This window comes from Eptatretus burgeri, chromosome 10, assembly GCF_056783735.1.
Source record: "Eptatretus burgeri isolate ZD-2024b chromosome 10, Ebu_testis_v1, whole genome shotgun sequence".
In the NCBI taxonomy this organism is placed as follows: Eukaryota; Metazoa; Chordata; class Myxini; order Myxiniformes; family Myxinidae; genus Eptatretus; species Eptatretus burgeri.
Window position 1 is genome coordinate 90,186,492 of NC_140970.1, and position 19,833 is coordinate 90,206,324.

Sequence of the window (19,833 nt, forward strand, 5' to 3'; positions counted from 1 at the left end):
AATACTGCAGATAAAATAATTTAGCACGATTCTATGCATTCCTTTTGGCCAGGCAGCCCAATTGTTCCTGGCATTACAGCTATCATTTGGAAGAATCCACACTCGGCCTCAAAACTCCAAACTCGACCTCTTGGGTCTTCATCAACACCATCACACATAAAAATTGTATTCACACTCGAGATAAATTTCCATGATAACGAGCATCATGAATGCACACACCTTCTTTGTACTGGTACTTGGACTGCCCGGTTTCGTCGGGCGTGCTGGCATTTTCCTCCTTCTTCTCCTCGCCAGCCACAGCCACGTTTGGCATCTTGCTCGTCTCATCTGCAGGGGTTTTCTTCAGAGGCACCGCTGGGGTATCAACTGGCAGGGTCACTGCCACTTTCTCCTCAGCCACTTTCTCCTTCTCGTCTTCTTCCTCTTTTGGCGATGTGGCTTGAGGCTGTCCCTTTTGTGAAGGTGAGAATGAAAGAATTGATGCAAACTATTTTGCTGTCACAACACCAGCACATTGCATTGCACTTATCAATTACTCGTGCTGGCCTACATAGCGCGGGAAGGGGGGTGGTGGGTGGGGAAGGGGGGGAGGGGCAGCCAAATAGCCGCTCTCTTTCAGGCATGCACCAAATAGCACTTGGATGAGGCTCAAACACAAGCTTGCAGCTCAGACATAGCACAGGCATGTGCAAGCAGCACGTAGAAACTGCAATTCCAGTGGCCTTTGGTCTTACAAATATGTACAGCTTCTCAAATATAAAATTATTTCATCGATTACTTTTCCAACAAAGCAGAAAGGGGTTCACATTAAAAAACAAACAAACAAAAAAAAACAGCAATTAAAACTTGTGGTGGAGCACAACATAAACTTGCAACTGAGCAGGCAGCAAAGTGGCTCAGGCCTCAGGGTTCACAATACTCACATGTTACCTTACCTCCTTAAAAGCACTCATCAGATCGCCATCCAGCTCTTTTTTATTCAAGTCTTTCCTCGGCTTCTTCTGCACAGTGTTGGAGGCAACTGCAAGGACAAAGGTGGGGCATGAGATTGGTGGGGCGGGGCCTCCAGTCAACACTGGCTGACATTTCAGAATAAAAGTCCCACATTTAACACTGCCTATGCTTTCTTTTGTATAGACCATATTGAACGAGGCGCTCACATTTTGCTCCGCCTATCTTTAGAGGGCATTTGCATAATCTCGGACGTGGAATAACTATTTTCACCTAGATAGGTCGCAGGCTTATCTTGCTTCGATTCGATGCTGGTGGAAGGACTTGCTGGCCGAACATCTTCGGAAACAAGTGGTGAGACAGTTGGAGGTGCAGTTAGAGGCTCAGAAGTTAACACAGCTGGTGGCTGACTGGTTAATGAGGTGGTCATTGGCATAGCTGAAGGCAAAGTCAATGGAACAGTCAGAGGAAGACTTGGATTTGTAATCTGTGGGAAAGTTGAAGCTGTAATCGCTGAAGGAGGTAAAGTCTTTACAACCTCGTTCCATTCTTCATCGACTGGTGCAGCAATTATATTTTCCTCATCCTCTTGAGTGGCTTGCAGACACTCTTTAGCCTGTGTACTTTCACTTTTTACCTTCAGTTCATGAGTTGGTGGCAACAGCAAAATCTTTTCATCAACTTTCACTTTTATAAGACTTTGTCCCTTTGGCTCCTCCTCCACCACTTCGTCGTCCTTCAGCAACTCATCCTGCTCCTGCACCAACTCCCTGTCCTCCTCCTCCACCATCAGCTCCTCGTCATTGACCACCACGACCTCCTTAACATCCTCCTTGACCACCACCACTTCCACCACCTTCTCTTCCTCCACTGTCTTTTCCACATCATCCTCCACTTCTTCTTCTGATTCCAGAGTTTCTTCCATTTCAGTCCCAATATTCTCAGGCTGAGGATCATCATCAGTTGACAGTGATGATAGCAGTACAGAGCTGTCCATCAAAACTCCATCGAAGGTCTTGGATGCAGGACTTTGGACACGGCCAACATCAACCATGAAAGTTTGACTTTCGACCTTCTTCTCAAGCTGTTCAGGAATATATGGCTCAGGTGATCGGGAAGGAGACTCGAACCGAAGACCATCCATGGGTTTGTCATTATCCGGAGCAACTGGAAGTACAAGTTGTGGTGGGGTTACCACAACATTCTGTGTGGGAGGTAGCAAACCCAACTCTGTTGGTTCAAATTCTTGCTCATGCTCAGCCTCCAGGTCCACCTTTGGTTCAGGCTCTGCAATGGGAGATTCTGCAGTGGGCTCCAACACTGTGCCATTAGAGCAAGGCTCAATCTGAGCTTGGGCTGGCTGGAATTCAGCTTGGTCACGATCATTGGGCCGTTCTTCTACAGAGTCACTTGCAGCAGGTGAGGCAGCTTGTGCAGGTGGCGTTGGCGTGTTCGCTGGTCTCACACTCACTGGCATCCGTAATTTCTCCTCACCTGGGTCACAGGGTGAGGAGGGGTCACAGCAAAGATGAGGGATTAAAGCAAAAGACACAAGCTTGTAAATGTCGGATGACAAACAGCATATGCAAAGATCCATGGAATTAATGGTAGGAAAAAGCATCACCAATCACACAAAACCTGATAGAGAATTTTCTGTTCGGAGACAACCTTCTCACCAACATTCCAAGTAACACAAGAAGAAGCATGTCCAAGCAACCCAAAATCCGAAAAACTTGTCAATGCAGGCGTCGGAGGGGTGGCTGCAACTAAAATAGGAAAAATGCACGTAGCCTGCTGGTGCACAAATGCATTGCAAGCAGTCTCTCGCTGATGTATGCCAGATGTGAGCATGGGTGGAATGCACTGTACATAACACGTTGCACATTTGGGATGCCCTTGTCCTCCCTCCCCCTCCCCAACCCCCCAAATAAAACAAAACAAAACCTGGGCAAAGGAAATTTGGAATAGTCCATTTGCTTCACATAATACGGCGATGGCAAATTCAAAACACACTCATTTTCACACGGAATATCCAAAATGCATTTTGTTCTCAAAGTAAAAGCAAAAATTCATTGGAGCTCGATTACACAACTATTATGAACTCCACGTCGTCGACCTGTTGAGCAAATGACTGCAACGGAAACGACAATGCATGGAACATTCTGCGTTGAAAAAGGAAACACCACTTCATCAACCATTTATCCTTAAGAGTTGAAGAGCGATGGCTAATAAATCAAACCACAAATTAATTTTTAAAAAGGAAAATAAAACAAAGGAAAAAGAAAAAAAGAAGGGATACCATTCAAAAAGCAAAACCCAGAGCTGGAAGGAAGTGAAATATTCATGCTGCACTTTGTACAGCTCCAATTCAATAATCAATGCAACACTTCCACATGAGATGTGTTAAAACTCGGTACAGAATGTGCACTCGAGAGCACGTCGTGGTTGGTGTCATGCAATGCAGAGTGAAAATGCTGCCGCAGAGTCCTTTGGAGCATTTCGCAGGATACATTTCCACCTCGTGAAGCAAAATTTTAATCACGGTGCAATGTTACAATCAGCGGAAAGCTTACAAAAAACATTATTTTGAGGATGTACATCAAATTGTGCAAAAATCATTTCCAGCCAAATTGAGGTGTGTGTGTGTGTGTGTGTGTGTGTGTGTGTGTGTGTGTGTGTGTGTGTGTGTGTGTGTGTGTGTGTGTGTGTGTGTGTGTGTGTGTGTGTGTGTGTGTGTGCGCGCGCGTGCCTGCTTGTTAAGATGACCTAAAGCTGTACCTTGACGGAGGTTAGAAGGAACAACATGAGAGCTCTCTCCGTTGCTCTGTCCAGGAGGTACTGGCAGCGATTGAGGCTGGAAGTGCAGGAGAGACGAGGGAGGATGGCGTGGGAAGGAGTGTAATTCAATAATTTCCAGCAAATTCAGTTCACACTAGATGTCAAAATGTATCGACAGAACCCGCAAAATTCACTTGCACAAACAGAAGTCTTCACACAGGGAGACTTAACGTACGCTGCTCAGCATTTTAACAAGGTTACCGGCTAAGAGACAAGCGATACCTGTGGTGGTGTAGGAGTTGTGCTGGCTCGTGATGGAGGAGTTGGGTTTCGAGTGGACCCTCCAGACATTATCTCCTCGGTGATGTCTTTTCCACCTTGTGTCGGATCCCGAATACGGATCTAAATCAAAATGAAGATAAATAGCACTTGGTGAACTTTGCTTTAAAAAAGACGCACACAAACACACACATGCACACCTAAAAGCACCCCGGACCTGTAAGATAAACTCATCCCAATCATTAAGAGCACCAAAGCAGTGAAGGCCACTTCCAGACAAATAAATGCCATGTGTGCGCATCATTGCGTGCATGTGTGCGTGTCAGTGCGTGCGTGTGTGCACGCGTCAGTGCGCGTGTGTGTGTGCGCGTCAGTGCGCGTGTGTGTGTGCGCGTTAGTGCGTGTGTATGTGTATGTGTGCGCGCGTCAGTGTGTGCATGTGTGCGTGCGCGCACGCGTCAGTATGTGCATCTCCTCCATAACTCCAAAACCATGGAACATAGCAGCCTGAAACTGCATGCACACTAAGGGAACTCCAAGGGAGTGGAAGTGAAACTTGGGAATTTGGGTTAATTTAAACACTCCTTCTGAAGATACAATTAATGGACTTATTTAATTATCCTTTATCAAGGCGGTGTTATGCTTGGGAACCCTGCTGGGGTCGTAATTCGCCATTTTTTTGGCCTGCTCAACAATGCCTCGACTTGGAACAGACCACAACGGTTTCTTAACGATAAAGTTTTTGTTTCCATTTTCTCACTCATATCAAATGCCTGATCATCATAACTTCGAATCGCTGGATACATTGCAATGCTTATAAACGCCCGAAGACACCAGCGTTCTTGGCTTTATTTAATTTCTGCAGATGCCACAACCTCAAAAATGTCTTAATCTCAGCCAAATTTCAACGTTTAAACTTCTTTGTTAACTTCAGCAGCAGTTGCGACTGCAAAAAGTGTTCATTTGTTCAATTGCGACATTGCTTGGTTGTTTCCAGGTGCATGGGTTTATATGACCAATTATAATCGGTCATATAAACCTATGCACCTGGATCACTAATTAGTGATCGTGAAACGCTTGCCAAACCAGCTGTTCCTCATCACACGTTTGGTTGGCATGCTTAAGCCACTTGACGAGCACTCTGCAATATTCTCACTGTCACCGAATATATCAATTGACTTGAACAAAGTTCAGGGCCCATTCCCTGCGTTCGGTCATACGGTGTCTTGGGCGATGCGTCAGGCGGTGGTTTGCTCGCTGAAAATGTGCAATTATATTTTACACTATGTTTCCCTTTTTTGTAGGATCTTTCACGATTCGACCTGTCACTCGGCATGGATAGATACACTAAAAAATATTTAATGTTTCGTTTTTAAAACTTTGTTCAACCGTTTTCTTGGATTGCTGACTTGAAAGTGCTCGTCATCTCCTGAATTAGGAAGACAAAATCAATTTCATAATTACAATGAGTAAAAAATGTTTTCAGTTGGAAAAAGCAATGAATCGCCACATGGCATGATAGCCGAGAGGGACTTACGCTCACTCGCTCAAAGCTGTCGAGCCTGAGTTTGAATCCCGACGCAGCTATAAACTGCATTCCCAGTGTTTCACAGGCAGGGTGATTCATCAATGTGTGCACCTTTAAACTGGATGTCACATCTGCCGGAATCCCCCACACCTCTCTCTCTCTCTCTCATCCCCACCTCCCTCCCTCTCCGCCTCTCTCCCCCCCCCCACCCATCCACATCCATCCCTCTCTCCCTCACCCCTCTCTCTCTCTCCCCCTCACCACTCCCTCTCTCTCGCCCCTCCCCTATCTCCCTCACCCCTCTCTCTTCCTCACCCTCCCCCTCTCTCTCCCTGCCCCCCCCCCCTCTCTGACCCGTCCTGCCCTCTCACCCCTCCCTCTCTCTCCCCCACTCACCCATTCCTCCCTCTCTCTCCCTCACTCCACCATCCCTTCCCCTCACGCCGCCTTCCCTTTCATTACCTTCCCCTCACGCCACCTTCTCTTTCATTATCTCCCCCCCCCCTCACACCTGACCCGAGGGAGAGTGGGATGAGAGAGTGGGGAAGATGTAGTGATATCACTAGGGTGTTAAAATAAAAATCGAGGAATATCCCTGGGCACTCATGATACTGAGGAGGAGGTCAATGTGGGACATTATCAGAAAAATGTACCAATGAACCAATGTTACAGCAAATACCCATTATAGGAGGAAACCACCATCCACCCCCCCGCCCCCCTCATAAATCCCCTTCAACCCTAATTTTTTTTAATGTCATGAACAATCATTGGTACATCACGGGTGTTACATCAGAATTCTGAAAGTTTCATCTGAAAGTTTTCAAGTTTCATCGGAATTGTGTGTCGTTTATGAAAAGAAACAAACACCTCTAATGAGGTGCAACACCCCGTACACCCTTAGACCCCAGTTTATTTTAATGGTGTGAAAAAACTTTGGTACACAAAGGGTGATGAAGGCTGTGGTAAAGTTTCATTGAAGTTGTATGTGAATTTTCAGAGAAGTTGCAAGTATTTGTGGATTTCCGGATGAACGACGTGCCATCCCATAAGCTCCATCGAACTATGTTCCAGGTGAGCTAAAAGTGAAAACTTTTTTGGGAAGAGACGAAGGCAGTTTTAGCGTGAAGAATATACATCAACCACAAACTATCCCTTGAAAAGTCCCATGCTACGCCCTCACCACTGTCTGCACTCGCTACGCCCTCACCACTATCTGCCCTCGCTACACCCACACCACTGTCTGCCCTCGCTCTGCCCTCACCACTGACTGCCCTAGCTATGCCCTCACCAGTGTATGCACTCACTTCCCTTTCACCATTGCCTGCCCTCATTATCCTCCTTCACCATTGCTTAACCTCATCATTGTCAGGTCTGGCCAGATTATATCTGTGACTTTCTACAGGTAGCATGTAAACCTGTACTAACCGGTTTCATGGTCGGGTTGTCGGCGACTAAACTGTCTCCCCCACCACACCAGGTTTCCTGGTGAGGAGGAAGTATGATATGGACACCCAGCAGGATTAAAAAAAAACAACCTGTCAAAGGCTGGAGGAGCTCCTTGTGAGCTAACAGTCATTCATATCTAGTGCCTAACTGTGTCTGTGGACATCCTCCTGCAGTTGGGTTACTATTTTTTTGGGGACATTGGTGGCAGGATTTGCACTTTGGCCACCGTAAAATCCTTCACTCCACAAAACACAAAAAAAAAACAAAGAAATCTGAAAACCCACTCCATGGGAGTACTTTCTGTGCACCTGTCCTCTGCAGGGCAGCTTACCGGATGATGGGATTGAGGCAAAGCCTTTGGGACCCCCATTCCACGATGAAAAGCACGGGGTAAACTTCCTGGGTCAGATTGCGGTGGTGTGTGGCAGAGTGGTGTTGAGGTGCCGTCAACCAGACGGCGGCCTCCTTGGGTTAAACTGAGGCGGTCCCTTTGGTTGGGTGCCTGGAATGTCCAAACCCTAAGAGAGGATGATCACCTGTCTGTCATCATCTGAGCTCAAGCGTATAAACATCGGTATTGCAGCACTCTCTGCGGTTCAGAGACCGGATAGTGGTGAGATCATGGTGGGTGGGGACACCTACTTTTGGTTTGGTCGCTCTGATGGTTACCATTCCCAAGGAGTTGCTGTAGCTGTGTCCATTAAGCTGACTCCAATGAAAATTGACGTAACACCAGTCAATGAGTATTATGAGACGAAGCATTCATCACTCCTTGGGTGGTCCGACTGAGGCGAGTGATCTCACTGTGAAGAACGCATTCTATGTCACGCTCGCGTCTGTGGTTGATCAGTGCTCCAGGCAAGATACTCTTCCAGTCTTGGGGGATTTCAATGCATCGACTGGAACTGATAGGGATGGTTATGAGACATGTTGGTCACCAGGTGTCTGGAGCTGTGAACCGGAATAGAGCTAAGTTCCTTGACTTTGCAAGAAGTCATGGCCTTATGGTTACTGCCAACTACACTTTTCAGCATTTGTGTGGACTGGATTCTGGGGAGGATGTTGGAGAGATCATGCTGCAGTGCATCGTTTGGGAATGTCAAGATGTCTGACCTTGATTTCGCAGATGATGCAGTCATCTTTGCGGAGACTCTGAATATCCTTTTGTGGGCCCTCGAGGTGCTGATTGAGTCGGAGCCGCTGGGATTACGGCTTTCCTGGGTAGAAACCAATATCTCGGTTTTCAATGACATCTCACATGCTACTATCCTGTCTGTACCTGTTTGAGGTGAGAATGTTGAGGTCACGGAGAGATTCACTTCCCTTGGCAGTGATATTAATGTGTCTGCTGGCTGTGAGCCAGAGGTCAACAGACGTCTGGGTCAGGCCTGGGGAGTCGTGGATTCACTGGATCATGAAGTTTAGTGCTGTCGGTACCTGTGCAGGACGACGAAAGCCCGAGTCTTCAGGTCCTTGGTGCTTCCAGTCTTGCTCAACGGATGTGAGACTTGGACTCTGACCAGGGATCTGAGACGGAGACTTAATTCCTTTGGAACCAGGTCTCTTCGGAGAATCCTTGGCTATTGCTGGCCAGACTTTGTGTCCAACGAGCGGTTGCTAAAGGCCCTGTCACACCTTGACGTTTTAGCCAGCGTATGGCAAGGTATCAAAATGTATGTAAAACGCTGGCGTACGCTGAACTATTGATGTTTTTTTTTTCCAGTTTTGGACGTATTCATAACGAGTTGGACGTATGCATAACGTATTAGTAATGTATACAGAACGTTTCGATAACATATCGATAACTTATACCAACGAATGCTGAGCGTGTTGTCGGCATTCACAACCTATGCCCAACGATAGTCTAACTTGTGCATAGCACGCGTGGCAGCATATCGCCGACGATCACATGGCGTAGCCTATTAAAAGGCTGCGGCTCGACGATTCAAATCATAACCGCACTAGACATCGAAGTGTCAAGCCGCTGTCACACCTTGACGTTTTAGCCAGCGTATGCCGACGTATGAAAATTTGCCGAATACGCTGGCACACGTCGAATATGTTATGGGTAAGTTTGGTATACGTTAAGAGCATGCTAAAGCATGCTGGCATACGTCGTAGTACGCCGAGTAAGTCGACAAATTTGCAGCATGTTGAAAATTTTTCGATGTATCCAGCGTATGACGCACACGTTCCGCATACGCTGGCATAAGTTGAAGGCACGTTACGCGATCTTTGACACACGTTACTTGTAAGTTACTCATAAGTCGAAACATGTCGAGGTAATGTTTAGCGTACCCGAAAATTATTTCTAACCTATAAGTAACGTGCTTTGAACCTATGAGTAACGTGCTTTGAACCTATGTGTAACGTATCTCCAACGCACATTGACGTATGTAGATGTATTTGACGTCTTCCGGACAACCACAGAACTTACTGAACGTGTTACTAACTTACAGCTACCGTATAATGGCGTATTGGCAGCGTTTAGGGGAATTGGTATATAAAAATGGGGTTCACACAGGAGGAACCCGTCAGTGTTCCAGACTCCATGATATTTATTTATTTATTTTTTTTCTTCTTCGGCATGACGGTGATGTTGACACTTCGATTTCTAGTGCGGTTATGATTTAAGTCGTTGAGCGGAAGCCTATTAATTATATTATAGCCGCACTATAAATCGAAGTGTCAACATCACCGTCATGCAGAAGAAAAAAAAAAAACAACAAAAAAAAAACCATGGAATCTGGAACACTGACGCTAAACATTACCTCGACGTGTTTCGACTTATGAGTAACTTACATGTAACGTGTGTCGACGTGTGTCAACGATCGCGTAACGTGCCTACAACTTATGGGCAGCGTATGCGGAACGTGTGAGTCATACGCTGGCATACGTCAAAAAATTTCAAGCATGTTAAAATTTGTCGACAGCTCGGCGTACTACGACGTATACCAAACTTACCCATAACGTATTCGACGTGTGCCAGCGTTTCAGACAAATTTTTCATACGTTGGCATACGCTGGCTAAATCGTCAAGGTGTGACAGGGCCTTAAGAGAGACTCAAATGAGATTTGTTACCTGCATAGGTTGTGAGCGTCAGCTGCGGCTGTATGGACATGTGGCTTGTTTTCCTGACGCTGATCCTGCTCACCAGATTCTCTCAGCTAGGGAGCCTCGTGAGTAGAGGAGGCCGATGGGCCGACCACGTGCCTCGCGGTTGCAGCAGTTTAAATCAGCCTCTCAAGATGGGGATGGCCAAGCATCTGCCTGGGGGATGGCCAGACGGAGGCTCCTGGAGAACCGGTGGAAAGTGGACGCAATGAGCACTGCTCTGGCGCATGCTCACATACTTGATCTGACCTGACTGCACCCCTCGCCACCCCTCACAAGGTATTCAAAATTTGAACAAACGGAGAGGGGATGCCGAAGACTACTCTTCCTGGGGCGTCATTTCATCTCAGGCTGGCACTGAGCAGAGCTATTAGGGTGCAGCAATGTGGCAATGTTGGAAAAGTATTCAAGACAGCAACAAAATTATTAGGGTACCCAGTCAAATGCACTGGGTAACCTATTGTTTTTCTTCTGTTTATTTCTTATTTATTCTTTTTCCGCCGGCAATTTGCGGGTTCTTTCGCTTTAAAAATCATTTTCTCAGGAACGGTAAGTCCGATCGACACGGAATTTTCACCATAGTATGTATCTTTTTTGATAGCAAACTTAAATGGTAATTATGACGTCATAGGTCACGTGGTATGGGCGCCATCTTGAAAAAAGCGATAAAGTTTGGACCGCTGTATCTCTGAAATGGTGCGATGGAAAAAATTGTCGCTTCATGCATTTGAACAAGCTCCTCATGGGGAACACGGGTGATTTTTCGTGAGGTCATCGGTCAAGAGGTGTGCCGGTCAAAATTCGTTAGGGATAACGCTGCATCGGAAAAATCTGAAATTTCTTGAGCCTCATCTGCACATTTCACCGTAGAAAAAATATATTATGACGTCATAGGTCACTTAGTTCGGCAGCCATCTTGTTTTGAATTTTTTTAAAAATAAATCTTCTCCAGAACGGCCAGACAGATTGAGGCGAAACTTTACACACACATTCCCCATGAGGTCTTTTTTCAAGTTTGTTAATTTCTTATTGATCGGTCACACGGTTTGGTGGCCATCTTGAATTTACCCCAAACCTTCAAACATCTTCTTCTCCAGAACGACTCGTCAGATCAAGGGGAAACTTCACAACCGTATTGCGCACGAGTAGGGAATATAAGTTTGTTAATTTCTAATTGATATATCACATGGTTTGGCAGCCATGTTGGAATCAATAAAAATATTAAATAATCTTTTCTCTGGAATCACATAACCTATCAAAGTGAAAATTTGCAACTATCATCGTCCATGTTGTGTGCATGCATAGTAAAAATTATGACGTCACAAATCACAGGGTTTGGTGGCCATCTTGGATAGAAAAACGCACCTTGTCCGATTAACACGAAACTTCACATACGTGTTCCAATACGGGATTAGAGGCAGGATATAAATTTATGATGTCATAGGTCATATGGTTCGTCAGCCATCTTGAATTTGAAAATTAATAAATTTTTAAAATCTTCTTCTCCAGAACGGCCAGACAGATTGAGGCAAAAATTCACGTACACTTTCCCCAAGACATCCTTTCACAAGTTTGTTAATTTCTAATTGATAGGTCACATGGTTTGGTGGCCATGTTGAATTTACCTGAAAACCTTTAAACATCTTCTTCTCCAGAACGGCTGGTCAGATCAAGGGGAAACTTCACAGACGTGTTTGCACACGAGTAGTGAATATAAGTTTGTTAATTTCTAATTGATAGGTCACATGGTTTGGCAGCCATGTTGGATTCAAGAATTATATTAAATAATGTTTTCTCTGGAACCACATAACCTATCGAAGTGAAACTTGGCCAATATAATCTACTCCCATGCCTGCATGTACGTTAAAAATTATGACGTCACATGTCATGTGGTTTGGCGGCCGTCTTGGATAGAATAACGCACTTTGTCCGATAAAGACGAAACTTCACAAACGTGTTCCACTACACGATTGGAAGCAGAATTTAAATTTATGATGTCATAGATCACATGGTTCGTCTGCCATATTGGATTGAAAATTAGTAAATTTTAAAAATCTTCTTCTCCAGAACGGCCAGACAGATTGAGGCAAAAATTCACACACACTTTTCGCAAGACATCCTTTCACAAGTTTGTTAATTTCTAATTGATAGGTCACATGGTTTGGCAGCCATGTTTGATTCAAGAATTATATAAAATAATGTTTTCTTTGGAACCACATAACCTATCGAAGCAAGACTTGGCTACTATAATCTAGCCCCAATGCCTGCACATATGTTAACAAGGACAAATATGTCCAAGAGCCGCGTCCTAAAGGTTTTGTCTTCACCAGAACAAGAACAAGAAGAAGAACAAGAACAAGAAGAAGAAAAAAAACTTCCGGTATTTCGTCACGCGCCTTGACGGAGCCAATAGCAAGACCCGTCATGGACGATCGTCGTTCATGACGAGAAAATAGTGTATTTACGAAATTACAATACATTAAATGGAATAATCTTTAAATAGTATCGTGAACTTTTCGAAACTTTAAAGCAAATGTCCGAATATATTTAAAAGTTCATGATAGACGCTCTCAAAAGGCACACTCAATGTGAGGATGTGTACAAGTGTTTAGTATTTAAGATCTGGATCCTGTATATGAAAGAGCCGAGTCCAAAAGGTTTTGTCTTCACCAGAATAAGAAGAACAACGCCGAGCTCTCTTAGAGCCATGTCTCGCAAGCGAGACGCGGCTAAAAATTATGACATCAAAAGTCACATTGTGTGGTGGCCATCTTGGATAGAAAAACGCACCTTTTCCGATTAGCACGAAACTTCACAGACGTGTTCCAATACACGGTTTGAAGCAGAATATAAATTTGTGATGTCATAGGTCACATGGTTCGTCAGCCATCTTGGATTGAAAATTAATAAAAAAAATTAATCTTCTTCTCCAGAACAGCTGGATTGAGGCAAAAATTCACACACACTTTCCCCAAGACATCCTTTCACAAGTTTGTTAATTTCTAATTGAGAGGTCACATGGTTTGTTGGCCATATTGAATTTACCCTAAAACCTTCAAACATCTTCTCCAGAATGGCTCGTCAGATCAAGGGGAAACTTCACAACCGTATTGCGCAGGAGTGGGGAGTATAAGTTTGTTAATTTATAATTGATAGAACACATGGTTTGGCAGCCATGTTGGATTCAAGAAAAATATTAAATAATGTTTTCTCTGGAATCACATAACCTATCGAAGCGCCAAATTGCAAATATCATCGTCCATGTTGTGTGCATGCACAGTAAAAATTATGACGTCACAAATCACAGGGTTTGGCGGCCATCTTGGATAGAAAAACGCACCTTGTCCGATTAACACGAAACTTCACACACGTGTTCCAATACGGGGTTGGAGGCAGGATGTAAATATATGATGTCATAGGTCATACGGTTCGTCAGCCATCTTGGATTGAAAATTAATAAATTTTAAACATCTTCTCCAGAACAGCCAAACAGATGGAGGCAAAAATTCACGCACACTTTCCCCAAGACATCCTTTCACAAGTTTGTTAATTTCTAATTGATAGGTCGCACGGCTTGGTGGCCATGTTGAATTTACCCGAAAACCTTCAAACGTCTTCTTCTCCAGAACGGACGATCAGATCAAGGGGAAATTTCACATTCGTATTGCACACGAGTGGTGAATATAAGTTTGTTAATTTCTAATTGATAGGATAAGTGCTTCCAGAGAAAACAATATTTAATATTGTTCTTGAATCCAACATGGTTGCCAAACCTATCGACCTATGTGACCTATTGACGCAAAACTATACGACTATCATTTAAGTCTCACATCGTCGTCGTATCAAAGGCGGACGTCTGGATAACCGGTCATCACTGCCAACAGTTGTGAAGTGGCAGTTCTAGTTTATTATTTTCTTCTGCCGGCAATTTGCGGGTTCTTTCGCTTTAAAAATCATTTTCTCAGGAACAGTAAGTCCGATCGACACGAAATGTTCACCATAGTATGTATCTTTTTTGATAGCATAATCAGTTTATAATTGTGACGTCATAGGTCACGTGGTATGGGCGCCATCTTGAAAAAAACGAGAAACTTTGGACATCTGTATTTCTGAAACGGTGCAATGGAAAAATATTTCACTTCATACATTGTAATGACCTCCCAATGGGGAAGAGGGGTGATTTTTCGTGACGTCATCAGTGAAGCGGTATCCGGGTAAAAATTCGTCAAGTAGAACGCTGCATATGAAAAATCTGAAATTTCTTGAGCATCATCGACGCAATTCACAGTAGAAAAAAAAATTGTGACGTCGTAGGTGACTTGGTTCGGCAGCTATGTTGTTTTGAAATTTTTTTTTTTAAATCTTCTTCTGCAGAACGGTTGGACAGATTGAGGCGAAACTTTACACACACATTCCCCATGACGTCCTTTTTCAAGTTTGTTAATTTCTTATTGATAGGTCACATGGTTTGGCGGCCATGTTGAATTTACCCTAAAACCTCCAAACATCTCCAGAACAGCTAGACAGATCAAGGAGAAACTTCACAAACGTATTGCACATGAGCAGTGAATATACGTTTGTTAATTTCTAATTGATAGGTCACATGGTTTGGCAGCCATGTTGGATTGAAGGATAAATATTAATTAATGTTTATTCTGCAACTGCTGCTTCTATATATGCGAAACTTCACAATTATAATTTAGCTGACATGTGAACCGTGGATTTAAAATTTCAACCCAATCAGCCACATGGTTTGGCAGCCAGAATTATTTAATTATTTGAATCTGAGAACTTTTAGATTTTTGTTTTTTTTCCAGAAGGCTCACTTGGCTGCACCTGAGTGCGTTTGAGGGTACAGGAATAGCAATTCAATTGATACCGACAATGTCCCCATGAAAAAGGGCTGACTCCATACGTAATAACGAGATTGAACACTTTGTGCTACCCGGTTCGTAACTCGTCAGTCCCGCGCTGTATCGAAGCAGGGCTGTATTTGTATCACTATTAAATAATGTTTTCTCTAGAACCACTTATCCTATCAAAGCGAAACTTTGCGACTGTCATCTCCAGAAAGTCTCACGTTGTATCAAAGGCGGACGTCTGGGTACCCGGTCATCACTGCCAGCAGTTTTAAAGTGGCAGTTCTAGTTATTATTTCATATGCAGCCTGTGGCTGCTGGTTGCATCAATGCTGGAAGCGCAGTTGTGTCACTGATGCAGTGCCCCGTTTTCAGTAAGCTGGTACTCATTTTGCCAACCTCTTAAAGATAACAAGCTGTCAACCCACCTGGTATTATTTTACGGCATGACAGGGGCTCAAACTCAAGACCTTAAGATGTTAAGCAGCCCCCTTAACTGTAAAGCCAACACCAGGCTTTGTAACAAAATATAATGAAGGATTAAAACCAAAAATGGTTTACATTTGTACAATAATGATGCGGGAACCTTTCATTTGGTGCAATGGGAGAAACAACTCGGTGCACCAAATTACTACTATATCTAGATGGGCAAATTATGGCACAGCCAAGCTTTAGATTTTTAGCTTGCTCTACTAGAAGATGCAAACTGCGTTATGTCAGATGCACATTGCACATCCGCTCTTGCCTTTTCAACTTCATAATGCAAGGAATTCTTCACAATCGTGCCTGTTCAACTCTACCATAATTACCTTTATGCCGACAAAAGACAAAACAACTCAAAAGGCAAATATGGCAGCAATTGATAGAGCTGATTGAGCACTAAATTGCAAAACCTTCATTCCAAGCTAACCAGAATTATGGGAAGGGTAAACAGGATGGCCTCGAGCTGTCTAGCCTGGGTTTGAATCCCGACTCAGCGATAAACTGTCATCTCAATGTTTCACAGGAGGGGTAATTCATCAATGTTTGTGCTATTCTTTGGATGGACGTTAAACAGGCATCCCATCTGCCAGCATCAATTGGTGGGCGTTAAAGATCCCATGGTGTCCTTCATGAAGAGTAGGCGAGCTATCACCCAAACCAAGAACAAATCCCAAATTCCTGCGATAACCAGCAGAGGGCAATGCATCAGCAGCACAGCCATGCGCTCAGCCAATGATGCTTTCCCACAGCCTTGTGCTGCATAAGAATGAAGAGGAGAAATTCTGGGAAATTAAAAAATATGAAATCCTTCTACTAAAAGATGAAAAAATACTGGCACATTCAAAACTTAAACCCAGTGGATCCCTCACAAGCACACCACCAGAAAGTAGTGCTGCACCTAAACTCTGTGAGTTGCACTTTGAGCAGAGTAGAATCTAAATCAAGGCGGAATTGGCTGTCAACTCAGAAAATAAGTCCGATATTTTCCCGTCACGTGCGTGAAATGAAATAATTGCAGTGTTTTGCAAGTGTACGAAGTAGGCATGTGTGTTATCATAATTATATGAATTGGATGTGCTATAGAATGGTAATGTTGTTTCTCTTTGTAAGTTTCAAAGCAAAATGTTACCGTAATAGAGCACTGTAACCATTGCCTGTCTAGCACTGTTAATATAGTTTATATTAGATTGGTCGACATGAGTAATACTTCATGAGCCTACACTCGCAAAATGAAAAGCAGGGTTAAGGGATCGGTCCCGTACATGCATGTGTCTGCATTTTTAAATTCCCTTTTCTCTGAAACCGCTTGTCGGATTGACACGAAATTTTCACCATAGGTGCAACTACTCATGTAGAATGTTTTGATGATAATTTCGACGTCATAGCTCATGTGGCGTGACACCATGTTGGGAAAAAAATGAGAAATGTTGAACTTCTGCATCTCCGAAACCACTCCATGGAAAAAATTGAAACTTGGCACCTGGCAAGTATTCCCCCATGGGGAATGTGATTTTTTTTCACGAGGTCATAGGTGCCTTCACTTATGACATCATAATTTAACATGTAGAATACTACGATCATTATGAAGATTTTTTTGGGTCATCTAGGGATAAATCGGTCAACAGAAATTCTTTTTATGATGTCATCAGTGATGTGGTTCATTAGGCATTAACAACAAACAAACAAACAAACAAACAAACAAACTTTAAAAATTCTCTCCGAAACTGCTGAACAGACAGAAACTTTACAGGTATCACCGCCTATCCATGAGGAACAAAAAGTTCCCCACTTACGACGTCATCGGTCACATGTTTTGACAGCCATATTGGATTGAAGGAAAATATACGTTTTTTAAATTCTCTCTTGAACCGCTGCATCAATCGATGTGAAACTTCAAAATTATGATCAAGTAGTGATGGGGAATGAATATATATATATATATATATATATATATATATATATATATATATATATATATATATATATATATATATATAAATAAACATATGTGTATATTTTAATTTGAACCTGATCAGACGCATGGTCTGGCAGCCAAGAGTATTCAATATTTTTAATCTACGTTCTTTTTGATGATTTTTTTTTTGAATAAGGCTCACTTGGCTGCACCTGGATGGCTTTGAGAGTAGAGTAGTAGTTGAAACCCGTCTTATCCAACTTCCTCCTGACAAATTTATCTTCGCTTTTTGCTTGTTCGGGTTCCTTCCGAAGACTCCAATACAATACCTAGTGTATTTGGTCTTACATTTGATTTGAATTTAAATTTTCTTCGTTACAAATTTGCCACCAGAAAAGTTGGCTCACACAAAGTCCTTCTCAAGAATGCAGAGGGGAAGAATTCTCTGAATACCATCTAGTTAGAATGAGAATTAAGCCTGGTGTTGCCTTCACAGTTAAGATGGCTAGCTTAATATCTTAGGGTCTTGAGTTCAAGCCCCTTTCTGGTCGGTGAATAAACACGAGGTGGGTTGACTCAGCCTGTCATCCTTCCGAGGTCGGCGACATGATTACCGGCTTACTGGTTGCAGGGGCATTGCATAAACGGCACAGACGCGCCCTCAGAAAATTATGCAGCCAAGCAACTAAAGAATGGAGCTTTCATTCAAGCTTCTGGGTCTCACTATCTGCCATGATCTTTCCTGGGAAAGCCAAATTTCAAAGCTGGCCTCCAAAGCGAGTCGCCGACTGGGCGTCCTCTGTCGTGCAAAGTCCTTCCTCGGCACACCTGAGCTCCTGACCACAGACAAAGCTTTTGTCCACAGCCTGATGGAGTACTGCTCTCCCCTCGGGCTGGTGCTCCTGCCTTTCACCTTTCTCGGCTTCATGCTGTGGAAACCAAGGGATTTCGGATCATTGGTATATACCGTGATGAGGCCGAGCTTTTGGGCTTCTCACTGTCTCGTCGCAGGCAGGTCCGTGGTCCTTCTGTCTTCGACCATCTCCTCTCCGGCCTCGTCCCCACTGCTCTGTCTGAGATATGTCCCTCACATATTTCCGCAGGGTGCTCAAGGTCTGCCAACAACCCCCTTCTGGTAAAACTACGAAAATCAAGAATCACTGCTCACCTTTACTCTTTCATTCCTCTTTTCCCTCGCCTTCGGAACAAACTCCCACATTCTCTTCAACCCCACTTCCCTCCAGGTCTTCAAAACAGCTGTTTACCACCATCTCTTATCTTCCGCCATCCAAAACCACGATCTTTTTTACCCCCACTAATCCACCCCAAACCCACCTACTTCCAATTCCCTGCCTTCCATCCTGAAAGTCCCTGTCGTGTCAGGACCTGAAAGTCCTGTAGTGTCTATCATGTTTTCCCCGTGTACCCGCCCCATCCCTCACCCTTCTACAGATCAACTCATCTCTGTCCAACACTGTTTTTTTCCTTCCCTCTCCCACTTTTTGTCTCCTGCACCCCTTGTACGTTCTGTGTTAGCTCTCATACGAGCCTCGACGGTGTCTACAAAAAATAAAATACATAAATAAAAAAGTACAGACTGCACATGAATAAATTAACAAGAAAGATGTCATGCATAGCACAATACTTGCAAAATCCATAAAACAAATTTGACCTGAAAAATAATTGGTGGTTGAATTAAGTGACCAAATATGCAAATCCTCTTCAAATTTCTAGTCAATGGGATGAAAATTGACAATTTTAGAAGTTTTTTTTTACCATAACCTTTGAACCCTCATGGCCGTTTTACCGGCCGCAATTCAAACCTCCATAGACCTGAGCGCCTGGTTTACGGGCTGCTATTCAAACCTCCATAAACCCGAGCGGCCCGATTTTTTCCAAGGAGCTCAGGGTGGGAGAGCCAAAAGTCCAAGGAGCTCAGGGTTCAAAACAATAGGCTTCTTGCTTATGACGAATTCTACCAAGTGGTGAAGTTTTGGGAAGATAAGTTTGAAAATGTGACCTAAAGGCGATTGACAAACAGACAGACAGAAAGCGCACCGTTTTTATAAAAGGCAATCAATCTTTTCAATAACCCTTTTAATAAAAGTCGCACGTGAAACACTATCGTAATTAAATTTGTGTTCTTGACAATAAATCATTGCAACTTCAACACATGATCTTCACAATACATATTACTCGATTGCTCCCGGGGAAAAACCCAGGCGGTAATCAGAGACATGACATAAGTAAATAGACACCTTATCTTTCTTCATTTCATCTGTATGAAGCAAGTTTTACTCCGTGATTTGTTCTAACATGTGACTCTTTCTTTGCAGAAACGAGTTTCTGGGTCTTGTACGACAATTAACTATGCCTCAAATCCAGGGAGCAAAGAAACTTTCCAATTTTCAAAGAGGACAAATTGTTGGCCAGTTGGAAGGTGGAGTCAGCCAGCATAAGATAGCTCAGAACCTTGGCA

At 43.6% G+C, this 19,833-nt stretch overlaps 1 protein-coding gene across 8 annotated transcripts in view; it reads right to left on the reverse strand.

Moving 5' to 3' along the window:
• The window catches only part of LOC147019085 (eukaryotic translation initiation factor 4 gamma 3-like), a 211,594-nt gene that overhangs the window by 52,281 nt on the left and 139,480 nt on the right, over positions 1 to 19,833 (reverse strand). For all 8 annotated transcript variants that reach the window (XM_085899332.1, XM_085899330.1, XM_085899331.1 and 5 more), the window contains 5 exons: positions 4,012 to 4,131; positions 3,730 to 3,805; positions 1,225 to 2,445; positions 936 to 1,021; positions 220 to 451 (listed from right to left, as the gene is read on the reverse strand). In XM_085899332.1, coding sequence (XP_085755458.1) covers positions 220 to 451; positions 936 to 1,021; positions 1,225 to 2,445; positions 3,730 to 3,805; positions 4,012 to 4,131 — 1,735 coding nt within the window. The remainder of the gene's footprint in view (positions 1 to 219; positions 452 to 935; positions 1,022 to 1,224; positions 2,446 to 3,729; positions 3,806 to 4,011; positions 4,132 to 19,833) is intronic.